At 42.8% G+C, this 14,782-nt stretch overlaps 1 protein-coding gene across 2 annotated transcripts in view; it reads right to left on the bottom strand.

The window, feature by feature from the left end:
- Positions 1–7,614: 7,614 nt before the first annotated feature.
- LOC107395552 (serine/threonine-protein kinase 32C) overlaps positions 7,615–14,782 on the bottom strand; it is a 147,942-nt gene continuing 140,774 nt past the window's right edge. For both annotated transcript variants that reach the window (XM_054734243.2, XM_054734244.2), the window contains 4 exons: positions 14,013–14,138; positions 13,577–13,705; positions 12,037–12,104; positions 7,615–8,049 (listed from right to left, as the gene is read on the bottom strand). In XM_054734243.2, the coding sequence (XP_054590218.2) occupies positions 7,848–8,049; positions 12,037–12,104; positions 13,577–13,705; positions 14,013–14,138 (525 nt within the window). In that variant the 3' untranslated portion in view covers positions 7,615–7,847. The remainder of the gene's footprint in view (positions 8,050–12,036; positions 12,105–13,576; positions 13,706–14,012; positions 14,139–14,782) is intronic.

Raw genomic sequence — 14,782 nt, 5'->3', positions numbered from 1 at the left:
ATTTGTACATCAGTACATGATTTAAGCTATTAGCAGTTTTTACAAATGAGTCATAAGATTTCAGTGTGACTCCAAATGGAAATGTGCAGATTTTCAGTTAAACATCATCATTATCCTTGCAGGTGCCACTTCTCTAGCCTTTGGGGTTTTAGCATGTTCATGTAGCAAACTGACCTATACAGAACTTAGCTAACATACATCAACTTGTATCATAACAAGCAGCAGGAGAGGAGACAAGCTGGAACTATCTCCCCCTGAGCCTGAGATCAGTGGTCTCCTTTAAAAAAGAAGCTTAAGACTCACCTGTTCAGGTAGGCTTTGGTGGGACCTTCACCACCTCCCTCTCCTTATTCTGCATTTTCTGCAATCCACTGACTAATTTTCTCTTATTTGTTTTTTTCCCTTTCCTCACATATTTACCATTTTCATTTTTATTTTTTCGTTCTTGTGAAGCGCCTTGTGATCTTGAGAGGCACTGTATAATGTTCCTTCTACTAAAAAACGGCTAGCAAGTGCTCGCCATGCTAATTAGCTTGGCTTCCATGTTAAGCCGGGCATACACTGTGCGACTTTTTCACTTTTTGTGCCGATTTTCCAGTCGTGCAAGAATCTACGACATCGGGGCGAGTTTTACGCTGAGCGGTTGTGTAGTGTACAGGGGGTTACGAGGCGATTAACACCACGTGACCAGCTGCCGATCAGCAGTCGTGAGGTCGCACGGACTTCTGGCGTGTTTAATATTTCGCTTGTCCCTCGTGAGGGTATCGCACTGTTGAAGCGACCCAAAAAGTATCAGAACCGCTCACGGCGCATGCGCAATCCTGCATCAACGCCGCTCGCTATTTCCCTAATAATACACGCTGTTCGTTTTTGTTTCTACACGTTTTTTTTACTCACAAAGAATGTTAAGAAAGCGTGTTTGTCGTGTTCATGTCAAATTAAACTGATCACAAAACACAGATTTACTTTCTTTATTTCGTTTTCCTCATCCAACCCCCATAAACCCCTGTGTGTCCTCCTGCAGCACTCCCGAAGGACAACAGGCAAAACAAGACAAAAAAGTCTGACGTGTTGAGTAAAAACTGCTATTTTTAGCATATTTTTAGGGCTGACATGTTGCTACCAGACATACAGTGTGAGCAGTCAGGTCGCATCTGAGAACTGGGTCTACAGTGTGAGCACATGACTCGTGAGATCTGCTCTGCGAGGAAGTCGTACAGTTTGAGCTGAAGCTGAACGCTGTGAGTGAAAAAGTCGCACAGTGTACGCCCGGCTTTAGCTGTGCAGAGTCTGTTGCTTACCAGAATAAAAAGATCATGTTGTTTGTAAAGTAGAAGCAACCTGGACCTTACCTTGTAGCGACACCCTCACTAGGCGGTTAGCTCTCCTCCAGACTTAGCAAGCCCTGCTGGGCGCAGAAAAGCGCCAAAATGAGACGGACCGTTGGGGTTACGTCGGGGGCGGAGCTTCCAGACGTTACCGCGTTCTCATTGGCTCAGCATCTCCACCAGCGCCATCTAGAGACCAGACTCAACTGACCACCCCAGCCTAGCTGCAGACCCTCTCCAAACACGCCCCCATGTGCCTGTTGAGCTCCTCTCGTTGAGCTACCCCCGAGCTCAATAACGGCGGCCCTACCAGCGGGCGGGGAGCATCCCGCTGTCAGCTCCAGCAGCTCCAAACACGTTTATACAGAAATAGTAATAATGTAATTAAACAGACAGGATTCCAGGTTTAAATATGAACGTATGGATTTTTTTCTTGCATAAACACTTCATGGCCATCCCCAGTGAGATTATAAAACACAGAAGCCACCAACAAATAATCAGTTGCCGGACAATAGGCACAACATACCTATGCTTACTTAAGTTAGCAGGTGAGTAATGTATGTGCATTTTAAATGCAATTAAATATCAGAAAAAGTAATTAGTGGTAATCGTTTTAATTAACCCCTTAAGCCCACTACCCTCCATTTTTGGGAGCACGCCTCCTACAGCAACATTTAACTTTCAACCATTTGTTATTACAGGCACTAACAGTGGGTCTAAGTTCATACGAGTGTGTAGTTAATATTTATGTTACTATTTATGATTTTTATTGCTTCTTTACAGTGAAAAGCTGCTAATGTGTAATTTTTAGGCATATTTACATGTGTATATATGCATTTCATATATTCTGTTAACAGGAATAATTGCTGGCCCTTTGACACAAAATGTATTGATTTAGAAATTACTAAAATATTTTGCATTAAGTATACAATTCACAAGACTAGTAAACTGATATTGACCATACACTAATCTGTAAAGAATATACTGTAAACACAAAAGCAGAAAAGTTTGGCTTTAGAAAAAAAGTTCAGACAAATGAAACAACCAGCAACAGCTTTTATTGGCCTTACAAAAACCTTCCAATAAATAAATAAATAAATAAATGTCCACGCAATGCTACAGCCTCTTCAAAAATTCAGATGAGTCCAGAGCTTTTCTGAATTTCTCCGAGTATATGAGCAGTTCCATGGCATAGGACATCAGCTGCCTCTCACTAATGAGACAAAGATAAATAGCAATTAGTAAAAATGACATTTACACCTAGAGGCTGTCATAAACAATGTGAAAACAATACATATAGGCATTAGCACTGTTCTTGTGTTTGTAGAATACCTCCGGGCTACCACATTGCCGTCGTGAGTTTGCTGCTTATTAGATGAGGAGTCATAAACGGTCAAATAAATAGCCTATTGTTACGTTTATTTTGGCCAAAAGGCTTGCATGTAGCCCATTAAAAATTATATTTAAAAAAATTTGCGTCCATGACGTCTTCACCCACTGCCAATAATGCTTAATTTTATATAAGTGTTTCAGAAAAAAATTAAGAATGCGCTATCTATCAAACTATGTCATAAACGTTCAAATTTCTAGTACAAAATCTTCGCAAGTTGTAAAAATATAAACCTGTCTTTACCTGAACCGTCATTTCCATCTGTTGCAACACGCATGCGAGTTCTCGTCTTCGTACATGCACGCGTGTTTTGTACATAGGGGCGTGTTTGGCCGGGGCTGCGGCCGCAGCCAGATCCTTTTGGACTCACCCCAGCTGGCAGCAGTCACAGGCAGGTGTGTCCATTTTCAACCAACACGTGATTTTAGCCGCCATCTTGGAACGGGGGTAAAGCCAGTCAGGCTGTTGCACAAAAAATGCAGTTACAAAGAAAATATTTAGAATTTAGTTAAAAAATTTCAATCCCTTTTTTTGTGAAATAATTACAGAAAATCAATATAAGGGAACAAAGAATTGCTGTTTTCAGCACATAGTAGAAATATACTCAAATAGAGTGAATTTTGTCTGATATATTAAAAGATAATTTAATAAAAAGATTAAACTTTGATATGAGACACATTTTTATCTTCAATTACTCACATATATGTGAAAAAGCATTCCAATATACCATTGGTAGTCTCAACATGTATGGAAAACTTTGGCACTAGATAACAAAAAGACAAGAACTTTGCTCTTTAGAAGCATAATAATAAAGAGCACCTAAAGAAATGTGCACGGTATTTTATTATGTATTTCTAAATAAATGATGAATCTTTGAAAAGGACGGTGTTTTGCACAAAGCAACCTTTTTCTGCATTATTTATTCTTTGCCTCTCTGTGACACCATCTCTTTTCCAGCCTGTGAACTGGTCCAAAATTCTGCTTCCTGGAGCTGAAACTGGCACGGTTCATGTGTGCACGGCTGCTCGGAGAGCTGGATGACAGAAATACTCACCCCCTTTAGCACTGTCAGTGAAAATAACACACACAGAGACAAATCTTTGGAAGGAGGTTTATTTCTTTATCAAAGCAATTAAAGCAGCATGTTTATTTAACACAGAATGGTTTAGATACAGAAACAAGGCTCTTCACTGATTGGCTGTAAAAGTCCTGCAGAAGGACATGACCGGATCCCTCGATTCAGTTTTGATCACATCGTCTTCTTGATTTGTTTTCTGGACAGGGCACTGAAGACAAAAACAGTCAGGGACATCTGGACAGACAGGACTCAGTTTGCTGGGAGACATGCTGTTGCTGGTTAAACACCTAAGGGCATCCATAATGTTAAAATAAACACAATGCACTGGCTTGCAAGCACTAGAATGATAGAGATCAACCAAAAAAATGTACAAAACTGAGATAAAAGAGAAAAACAGCACGTAAAATAACCATTAAAATCATCTGTTTTCATTTACAAATGGTGAACAGATAATTACATCTGATTAAACTCTCCAAATGCTCACATTTTTTTGTTCTCCTTATTTTATTCAAGCAGCAAATTATGAGGTTTGGTGAGAATTTACCCCAATTGTAAATATTTATCCTCTGCTGCAAAAAAAACCCAAAACAGCAACACTTAATTCACAACAGAGGTGAACCCAACTCCTCTCATCCACACGGTCACAAAGTCGTGCCCTTAAACGAACCTACAGGATGCCAAGAAGTCGTCGTCTAAGAATATCATGCTGTCCATGGAACACTGGGATTATATGACTGGTACAACCTAAGGTTCACAAAACTCACTGCCAGGCAAGTAAGTTTTCATTGAGGTGAGCACTGAGGTACACTGTTACCAAAAGCTTCTGCATGCAAAAATCAGCCAGTAAGGCTCAAGCTCCAGGCTTTGGAAAAATCAGGCTTATTCTGTAAAGGTACATGCAACAAACAAACCCGACAAAACAAAAAACGGCTTCAAAACCAGGAGATTTGTTTTTGGCAGAGTCGGAAGCTTTCACTTGAACCAAATCTCTAAATCTAATCAGGATTGTAAAGTTGAAAGACATTGTTCCACATTTTATTAACCAGATGTAACATATTTTCCTTCTGATAAAGACCTCAGGAGATTTACACCAGCCTCAGATATGTGCATTAATGAGAAGCTCCAGCTGGTGGGAAGAAGTCAGCCAGAAAAACACCAATATTATCTAGACTCCAAAAGGTGGGACCATCAGCGATGAAAGCATCACCATGGTAACCAACCCTGAAGTCATTATCTCACTGGGCTGAGACCAGCTGCAAACTGGGAGGAAAAAAACACAGAATCGGTTGGAAAATGTAAAAACAAACAAAAAAATACAATGTCATGCAATTTTTTTGTCACAATTGGATCACAAAGTGATCTCATTTTGACACTATTTGGTTGCCAACCTCTCCCAGTCTCACATTTGTGACCAGTTTGAGGAGAGACCAAGAGGACTTTCTGATGCCTGCACAAACTTTTCTTGCCAATTTTTTAACGTTTTTAAAGTTGCAGTGACATGAGAGCGAGGGTCTGCTGATGTTCATACGGTACAAACGCTCATTGACCATTTTTATAGAAAAGTCTCTAAACGTTTACTTCTCCTGAATTTTTCTTATATCTGTGACATCACTGCAAACAAACTGTCCTCTTGACAATTTTTAGATGCAAACCATGCTGACTCCGCCCACATTTGTCTCATATTCATTCCAATTTCAGAATCACTGCAATTACATTGAGAAAAGTTCCAAATGCCCAGAAAATGTCCGATTCATTAGAGAAACACTTTCTCACAAGTTTTCATACAAAGTTCTAAATCCCAGCAACACATCAGCGAAGGCTGAGACTTCCACAATGCTGCTGACAACCCTCGCACACACTTCAAAGATATTTTTGACCTGGTTAGAGATGCAAAACTGAGGACAAAAGTCAGATGGAATCACCCTGAATTTGTACTTATGATACATTTGCAACCATTAAACTACATAAAAACTGAGAGATTTGAATAAAATCAATTCAAATTAGCTTGTCTGGATTGTGTCTAAAAGAGTCTGAACTCCTCAACAGTCTACCTGGATTGTATTTGAAAATTTGTCACGCTCAGAAAATTAGATTCTCCTCTTTTGACTCCAGCTTAGTGTCGTAGGTCTCAGCTGGTTACAAAGGCTGTAACTCTTTGTGACTCATGGAAACCAAAGGGAGAAACGATCCGGACCAGAATTTCATTTTAAGAAGAAGGCCTCGCGACTCACACAAGGAAAACCAGAAATGCTGGTAGGTATTGTCACATCCCAGTGAGATACGGGTTTTAGAGGATTTAAGCATCAGGAGCAGACTGGCTGGTGTCACCTTCACATAAATCACAAACAGCTGCTACAGTCTGAGCTCCATACTTAATGCACAGAAGGGAGTCATGTCAATCTTTGTATTTAATACTTAAGACACTAAATGACTGTTTACAAGATGTCTTACTGCAGCTCTAAGGTTCTGTACCTAAAATAGTTTATACATCAGCACGTTACACCTGTAGAAATAACAGTACGTTTGCTTGTAGAAGGACTCAAGAGAAAGGCGACATACATTCACACGTTGAAAGTTCCCTAGAAATGGTTATGCAAATGGTAGAAAAGCTTTGGCATATTTTGCCTACAAGTTGTGCCTGCACACTTGGAAAGAAGAGCGAAGATAAGGGGGTTCAGAACTTCCCGCGGCTCTAACCTCAGTTTACTCGCTGAGTCAGCACTCCCACATAAAACTGTGGTGAGTTCAATTACCTGCACTACATGCCAAACCCATGGTCTTTGATGTCGTTAGGCCCGAGGACTTTAAAGTGGTCATTTGCTACATTTTCCCAAGCACTGAAACTGAATGGTTCCACCTTCAGGGTGACTGAAAGCCACAGATTAGACTAGCTAAGGAATCCAAGGTACCAACAGAGAACAGAATTATCTGATGATGTACAGGTAAAGTCAGGATTAAAATTAGGTCAGGATTAGGGTTAGTTCAGGATTAAAGTATATTCAGGATTAGAGTTATGCCAGGATTAGGGTAAAATCAGGAATAAGGTATATTCATGGTTAGAGGGTTAGGATTAGGGTTAACATGTAGATTGGGTACCAGACTGAGCGCCTGTGATGATGATTCCAGGACACACCTGCGTCTAACTCATCCACTTTAGTCCACAGCCTTTCTGGGCTTTTTAATCCTAATCCAGACCGGCTTCAGGAGATCTTCTATATTACTGAATTATTCTGCTGAATCACAATCAAAAAGCAACGTCTCAGTTTTTTTAGATGGTTTCCACCTAAATGGCTGTAGTGAGATTAATATTTCCTCTACATCTGTAGCTGCAGTGACCACCAATCCTCGCTCATACTAAGAGGAACAACCGGATTATTACGGAGTTCTGAGGACCAGCGGGTCTGACGCAACAAAGAATAATGATCAGAAACAGGCATGATCTAAACAGGAACATCACGTCCTGTAAATGTGTCTCAGGAAGCCCCTGCGACCGGAGGAAGGCGCTCCACGGAGATAAGCAAACACATTTGCCCCAAATTAGGGCAACTTCCCATGGTGGAGGCTTGGGGGGTGGGGGGGTGGGGGAGACCGAGGGCCTTCATAAGTTGAATAATTCAGATGACCCCAATGGATTTGGCACAAAGTAAAGGGAGGTGCCTCCAACAAAATACTGTCCTACCCAGAAGTCCAGGGATGGAGACTGCTCGGGATGTGGTCATGCTTGTGGAGCGTTCCGGTTATGAACAACACCTCAGAGGAAGTGGTACCTTATCGTCATGCTATAATGTTACATTGCATAGAAATTAGAGCTTACTCTAGGGCAATAGAATAGTTGGCAGGGACTCTCTAGGAATCTGCTTCATTTATGCCATACCAGAAAGATGCTACAGAAAGACAAAGATAAGGAACATTGGGAGATCTGTCTTGGGTCCTCCCCTGTGCATGTTCTCTGCTCCTGGCTACAGCAGAGAGGAGCGGTGAGAACCGGCATGGCATAAACGCTGCAGCAGCCAGACAGGCCTGCCATTGTCTTTGTGTGGGCGACACGGCGCTAGCAGCTGCCTGGAGAGGAGCACACAGAGCCACACATGCTCAGTTTGGAGGAGGACTTGGGCTCTGGATCGTGCTCGGCCTCAGGCTCCGGCTCTGGCACTTCCTCATCCGTGGCCCCAGCTTCCGCCTCTCCGTCCCCGTCTCCGGTGGCGTCATCGCCCCCGGCCTCCGACTGACTCTCATCCTGACGTCTTTTCAGCCTCAAACACACAAAACAAATGTTTAATCACTTTTCTTTTACTTATTAATTACTGATGATTCAACGGAGAAATCAAACAGTAACTATAGAAGCAGCTTTGCTGATGACATCATGCTGTGCTTTTCACTGCTGAGCATTATTTTAGATATGATGACTTTGTTAGAAATGGAAGAAGATTGTCATTAATTAGTGTGATAATCTAATCTAATACGATTCTGCCACAGAGACAGAGCTCATAGCTGCAGTGGAATGACCTGCTCAATAATTAATGAGACGACAACCGAGAGCAGAACAGAACCAACATAAATCTCTGTTCATGTAGAGAAGAATGCTGCATTTATCGTCTGGCGCTCATTAGAAACTGTGTTTGTCTCCAGATGTTGGAAAATATTTAGAAATGAAGAATCAGCCTTGGTTTAAAGGTTCAGTCAGACATTTATGCTTATTTTGGGAATAAAAACATTAATTTAGATCATTTAGTGATTTGAATAGAACGTTTGTTAACCCTCCTGCATTGTTAATGGGGTTTTATTTATTTATTGTTTAAGGGGTGGACCACTTCTCCCTTGCTAATGGATCAACCATGTTTAACCACCCCCTGTCCTGGAGGGGTCACCTGACAGGACAATGGAAGGGTTAAGAGGATAATAGTGAATGCTCTAGGCTGAGTTTTTACTTTGTAAACAAGATACAACAAAAGGCCAACATAATGACACGTCTACAGCACTATTAGACCCTCATTTCTAAAGCCCCCTTCAGACAGGCCATGAAAAACGGAAATGTTCTGGAATCTGTCCGTAAGACCTTTCTGTCTGAATACAAACATCCGGATAACGTGTTCCGGAATTTATCCGGACGAAGCCCCTAGTAACAGGTCCGGACTTGTTACGGACAGGGTGGCTGCTTCAGACTGGTGAGGTAAAGTTCCGGACAAGGGGGAGGGGGAGGAGGAGGGGACCAGGGGACGCTGTGTGCACCTAGATAGCCCGCTGCTGTAGCATGCAGCGAACCACGGCAGCTCGCCTCCTACCGTACCGCCTAGACGCGCGACGGAGCGCTTCACACCGCTTCAGTGATTCCTTTAACCACTGAGCTTCATCATCCAGGTCTCTTAAGCGCCTCGTGATTTTTATCTTGAGGGGCGCTATAGAAATGATATTTTCTTCTTCTTCTTCTTAACATAAGTCCGATTCTCCCCCACCCCCAACCCCACCCCCGCCGCCGTCAGACATCTGGAACTTTTCCCTGCTGTGTGAACGCAGCCGAAAGGACAAGTTCCGGTACAAAAGTGGTGTGTCTGAAAACACAGTTCCGGTTAAAAACCGGATTGAATTGTCCGCAAATGTTCCAGAATGTCAGTCTGAAAAGGGCTTAAAGTTTATCAGCAAAAACAAGTAGATCTGGGAGGGACTTACTCTTTAATGTCAGCCTGTTTCATCCAGTCAGAAACCAGCTCTGGTGTGTTTGGGGTCGTCATTCTGGTGGGTCCCTGACTATGGAACAACCTTACTCTGCCAATTGGGAGCCTAAGTCCCGCCCATCTTCTTCCGGACCACAGGTCCCCGGAAGAACAAAATAATAAATGCAAGTCAACGGGGCTAAAAACGCTTGTGTTGTGCCATGGATTTCACACATGATGTCCGTGATCTTTAAAGACACATTTTTGAACGGGGAAATGTTATTTTAGGTTTTGTGTGAAAATAAGTCCAGGACTACAAATGCGCTTCATGAAAGTGATGTCATCGAACCAGACACGGAGAAAACTGAGGGAAAAGGGCTGGAAGTTCAGCAAACTTCCCACAGGGGGAAAGAACCACCATAAATCAGGTCACGTGGAGAGTAGCAGCTACGCTAGGGGGGAGGAGATTATGTGGTGACGTCACATATGCGACGTGCTGATTTCTAGTTTGTAGTCATGTTAATTACAAACTTTTACAAGCTGATAAATCTCAAAATACGTGACTGGCGTGGTGGAAACACCCATCATTAGTTTTAATTTAAATTGCAGTACAGCATGTGTGTGATCCAGGGCGTAAGGCGGAGCGGGTTAGAAAATAGCGTTTTTAGCCCCGTTGACTTCTATTCATTTTTTCGTTCTTCCGGGGACCCGTGGGCCACTCGATAAGGGAGGAGACTTAGGCTCCCTGTAATGATGGCTGAGTCTCTGAATGAGTTTAAAGCTGCTTTCCGGAGTTTTCCCCTTTCAGAAATGATGTATGATTTTTCAGAAATCCGTAAAAGTGATTGTCTCATCATGTACTGTGATAAAATGTAAGCAATACGTCTTTATTGTTGCTAACCACGCCCCCTGCCCCGCAGAGCTCTGTGCAATAGGAAACCGAGGTCCGACCAGAACTAACCAATAGCGTTAGACTACCGCTTACATGCTTCAGATGTAAGGAAAACCGCGGCTGATGCTGAGTTGATGAACTTTTCACAGACAAGTCTCTAAAATATAAATATATGAGAACACAACATGACACGAGAATAATACTCGTAAAACGTGTTTTAGCTGTTTGTTGCTACAGAAGCACATTTATAATCAGAAACGTGACGTCGCCATCTTAAACAAAGAGCAACAGAGTTTTTGTGTGATACGCTCGTCAGCCACTAGATGGTGCCATCGGATAAGAGAAATACTCCAGAAAGAGACTTTAAGTCTCTTTTAAAAACTCACCTTTTTAAGTCGGCTTTTAATCTCAGGTGTTGCTATTAGTGTTTTAATTTCTTTTATGTAGTCATTTTTACCCAGCCCTGTCTTGTATTTGTTTTATCCTGGTTACTGTGTTTCATTTGTTATCTTTTTAACTGTACAGCACTTTGGTCTCGTGTTTGTGGAAAGTGCTCAACAAAAAAAGGTTGATTGATTGGTGAAACAAGTTTCAGCCATCAAGCTGATGTTTGCAGGTGAAGCTGGAAAATCTGGAGGTGGTCCTCTTCCTCCTTTATGCACTAGAACCACATTATGATGCTAACACCTCCATGCTTGGCTGTTGGTGCATCCATCTTCTCACTGTAGCCAAACAGCTCAAACTTCATCTCATTCGACCCTTGAAGCTTTCTCCAGAAGACGTTTGTCTCGTCCATATGGACAGCTGCAGACTCCAGCAGCGGTTGAGGGTGTCTGTTCTGGAGCAGAAGGTTCTATCTTAGTCGATGTTAAGAGGTTACTGAGACTGGAAGGCCCAGTTGGTTTTAATAATTCTGGTCTGGCCTCAGATCCTGAGAGAATCTATGATTCTGAATTTATCATGTGAAGTGAGACGCTCTATGGAGGGGGTGGTGGTCTGCTAATGCTGTTTTACAGAAGGTTTCAATAGTATTCTTTATAATCGGAGCTCACAATTCTGCTCTTTAGGAAAAGTCAGCATGAGTTAGTGCTCCCAGTTACCAGGTAAAGTCACCTGGTTAATAAACGTTTAGGTTTAAAAAAGAACCCAGAACCCAGGATCTGATCCACGTAGAACCGGAGGTTCGTGGGCCAATCAGAGTCATGAAGCTGATGATCCAGCCACCATCATGATGCAACGAGCTGCAGCTGTAGGCTGTCATAACCGCATTACCATACCAATTTTATTTATATAGCACATTTAAACACGGCATGAGAGCCGACCAAAGTGCTGAACAAAAACACACAATTAAAAACAATCAAAAATAAAAACTAAATCCATTAAAATCAAGTAATCCAACTCGAAAAGAAAAGGAGAAAGGGAATAAGTTAGACAGAATTAAAAGCCAGAGAATAAAAGTGAGTTTTTAAACGAGACTTAAAAAGGGAAAGAGAGGAAGAGAGTCTGATCGGGAGGGGCAAGTGGTTCCAGAGCTTTGGTGCACATTATTAAAACTATGATCCCAAACAAAAGGTATAAAAACACAAATTCAGGAAATGTTTTGATTTTCTCAAACTGAATCAAAAGGTTTTAGAAGAGCCGAGAGGCAGGAAATCCCACTGTTAGCTCTTCCTGTAAACACGCCGACGTGTTCTTACTTTTCCCGGTTGAAAATCATGAACTCCTGCTGCACCGCGTCGAGGCACTCCTGCAGGTAGTCGTTCTCCTGCAGACAGAAGCCACCACACGTCACCATCATCAGTCCACCAATCAGCAACAATCAACACCAGAGGGTAAACCAAATCAGAGCCCTGACATCTGAGGCGAGGAGGTCTGCTCCTGCCCTTTTGTTTGTGAGCCCTCCTCAAATCAGATGTTTGGCTCGAGACAAAAATAGACGCTCATATTTCCAAAAGCACTCGGGGCCATGACAACGCAACAGAGGGCCTCATAATTTAATAATCTTAGTAATAATGTAGCTCTCTCTCACACACACACACACACACACACACACACACACACACACACACACACACACACACACACACACACACACACCAGAAGCAGGAGAAACAGGGAAACTCCACACGTCTAAATGTTTGGATCCCATCTCAGCGCACATTAGGATGGATCAGGAAACAAGGATTTATCATAAATTCATTACTCTAACGGTTTCTCCATCATTTGGGACTCATCTGGTTTTAAAAGCCCGTTTGGTTCTGATCCAGTCGTTTTAATTAGAAGATGTTATACTGATGTTCTGATCGGTATCAGTGAGAGCTAAGGTCTATCAGGGTCACTGCTTCATCATGTTAAAATTACTTTTAATTAACTAAATAATCACCAGTGATTTCCACCAAACCTCCCTCCATTTAGGAGGGTAGACGGTGGCACAGGAGTTAAGTGCTCACCCCATAATCGGAAGGTTGCAGGTTCGAGCCCCACTCAGTCTGTCGCTGTCGTTGTGTCCTTGGGCAAGACACTTAACCCACGTTGCCTGCTGGTGGTGGTCGGAGGGACCGGTGGCGCCAGTGCTTGGCAGCCTCGCCTCTGTCAGTGCGCCCCAGGGCAGCTGTGGCTACATTGTAGCTCATCCCCACCAGTGTGTGAGTGTGTGTGTGAATGGGTGAATGACTGATTGTGTTGTAAAGCGCCTTGGGGGGGTTTCAAGAACTATAGAAGGCGCTATATCAAATACAGGCCATTTACCATTTACCATTTAGAGGTGGAGGCTCCGCCCCCAGATTACTGAAGCTTAAAATAAGAAAACCAAAAGAGGCATTTAGGATATTTTTCTAGAAACAACCTCCTGATTAAAGCTAAAATCCTGTTTGTCTTTTTAATATACAACTATGTGCTTCTGAACAACCTCAGTTGAAAGAAACAGATTCATTTGCCTGGATTGATGAGCTAACAGTTAGTCATAGGGATGTTCTGATGTCCTCCGAGCAGATTAGGATTACCTCACTAATCTGATCCTTGCTTTTACGTGACCATCACAGAGCAGGGAGACAGTTTAGCAATCTCTTTGTGTGGGAGGGATTTGGAAGGAAGCAGCACACTAGCAGTTAGCTCATCAGTCCCAAAGGGTTTGAGGAGGGCCGTTATGGAAGCTCCAGGTGATAAATATTCATGAGTTTTACACAGAGACACAGAATATTCCTTTAATGAGTAAAGAGATAAAAACATGGCACTCACAGACTGGGAATCCTTGCTGTTATCCCGGGAGCGGTTCTTGGCCAGCCGTTTCTTCTTCTTGTGGAGAGGACGTGACTCAAGGATCATCTCCTCCAGTTCAAAGGTGGGGTCGCAGTGGAGTCTGCCTTTCTGTGTGTGTGTGTGTGTGTGTGTGGTAGTGGGGTCAAACCACAAAATCAGAAAAAACAAGCAGAGAGGAGGATCATTCTGCACGGCACAGCGTGAAAACACACAGGGATGTACAGCAAGTGTGCATGTGCGCGCACGCACACACACACACACACACACACACACTACAGCAGAAGCCATTAGGAAGCTGCCTTCCTCTCCCTTTGCATTATTTAGCTGCTACAAGTGCTCATTACAGTTAGTCCCCATGAAGGAGAGCTGGTGTGTGTTTGAAATATTTATCTGAAGTAAAACTGGATCTTTTTACATTTGGAACAAATCCAGGCTCCATCTTCTTCTCATACACAGCATCCCAGTTGATATCAGCGAGGTACGGAGAGGTCTGCATGTCAGAGAGGCTGGAAAAACGGTGCTCCGGGTTCACCGTCAGGAGCTGCAGGAGGAGAGACACACACACACACACACACACACACACACAGAGGCATACACACACACACACACACACACACGCACGCACGCGTGTGCGCACACGCACGCACGCACGCACGCACGCACGCACGCACGCACGCACACACACACACACACACACACACACACACACACACACACACACACACCTTAGGAGATGAAAGTTCACAGCTTTTCCCCAAACTCACACTCAGGCTCGTCGCTCCAGCAGGTGAAATAAAAAGTAACTTGTTAGATTTTACAGAAACAGAAAAAAAGATTTGTAGCCAGATTATAATCCAATTTAGGCTGAGAGGGCATTTAAACCAGCTGATGTACTGAAAATGATTAACTGCTTCATGAATGAGATTGTATTTGTATAGCACCTTCTACAACCTAGCGGAAGCCCAAGGTGCTGAACACTAAAAAAGACAGACATCACAACTATCTAAAGGATGAAAATAGCATTAGAACAATAAATAGATAAAACAGGTAAGAGTATTTAAAGTAACACCAAATAAAAATCAATAAAGCAACAAGCCAGTGTCAACAATCATGTTGGGGCAAAGTAAAAATGGGTTTTCAAGCCAGACGAGATGAAGTCTGTTTCACTGCCAGAGGGAGCTCTTT

The sequence above is a fragment of the Nothobranchius furzeri genome, unplaced genomic scaffold (genome assembly GCF_043380555.1).
Source record: "Nothobranchius furzeri strain GRZ-AD unplaced genomic scaffold, NfurGRZ-RIMD1 Scf020, whole genome shotgun sequence".
NCBI lineage: Eukaryota > Metazoa > Chordata > Actinopteri > Cyprinodontiformes > Nothobranchiidae > Nothobranchius > Nothobranchius furzeri.
Note: the sequence above shows the minus strand (reverse complement) of the source record. Positions and strands in the feature narration are given on the sequence as shown.